Source organism: Sinocyclocheilus anshuiensis, unplaced genomic scaffold (assembly GCF_001515605.1).
Source record: "Sinocyclocheilus anshuiensis isolate Anshui unplaced genomic scaffold, SAMN03320099.WGS_v1.1 scaffold4580, whole genome shotgun sequence".
NCBI lineage: Eukaryota > Metazoa > Chordata > Actinopteri > Cypriniformes > Cyprinidae > Sinocyclocheilus > Sinocyclocheilus anshuiensis.
In genome coordinates this window covers 95,077-95,634 of record NW_015556561.1, presented here as the reverse complement: position 1 = coordinate 95,634, position 558 = coordinate 95,077, and the positions used below count along the sequence as shown (strand labels likewise).

Genomic DNA, 558 nt, shown 5'->3' with positions numbered 1-558 from the left:
GCCCATTGGTGAAACTTGTTAATTAGGTCTTTTTTGGTTTTTATCAGTGTCTATCTGTGTCTCTCTCACTGTCTTTTTTGCAGAAATCAAACAAAGGCACAAATGAAACTCTGCAACTGAGAATAAGGCTCTGAGAAACATTGTTACCACACACAAATTCACTTACTGCTTAACACACACATACACACACACACACACACACACACACACATAATGGCACTGGACAACACCGGCTTCTCCTCGTGCTCCGAATCCCTGTCCCTCCCAGTTCCAGAGAAAGGGGAGGAGCCTGTGGCATACTGCAGGTATGAATAACACACACAAACACACAGTTTTATATCTTTTAACCATTTTAAATTGGAAGACTCTTTTTTTTTTTAATGCAAAATATGATTTTTCTTCAGTAAATAAAGAATGAGGAATGTATTGGTGACAATTGGTGTACATTGTAATAATATATGTATGTATAAAACTTGACAAACTAACGTTTAAATAAAAATAAATTAAAGCTAAACAGAAATATATATATATATATATATATGTATGTATGTATGTATG

The 558-nt window shown here is 34.2% G+C and overlaps 1 protein-coding gene across 1 annotated transcript in view; it reads left to right on the top strand.

Moving 5' to 3' along the window:
- Positions 1 to 291: 291 nt before the first annotated feature.
- LOC107676327 (G protein-activated inward rectifier potassium channel 3-like) overlaps positions 292 to 558 on the top strand; it is a gene marked incomplete at its 5' end in the record, with an annotated part of 6,862 nt that continues 6,595 nt past the window's right edge. The window contains one exon of the mRNA XM_016470855.1: positions 292 to 305. Within this exon, the coding sequence (XP_016326341.1) occupies positions 292 to 305 (14 nt within the window). The remainder of the gene's footprint in view (positions 306 to 558) is intronic.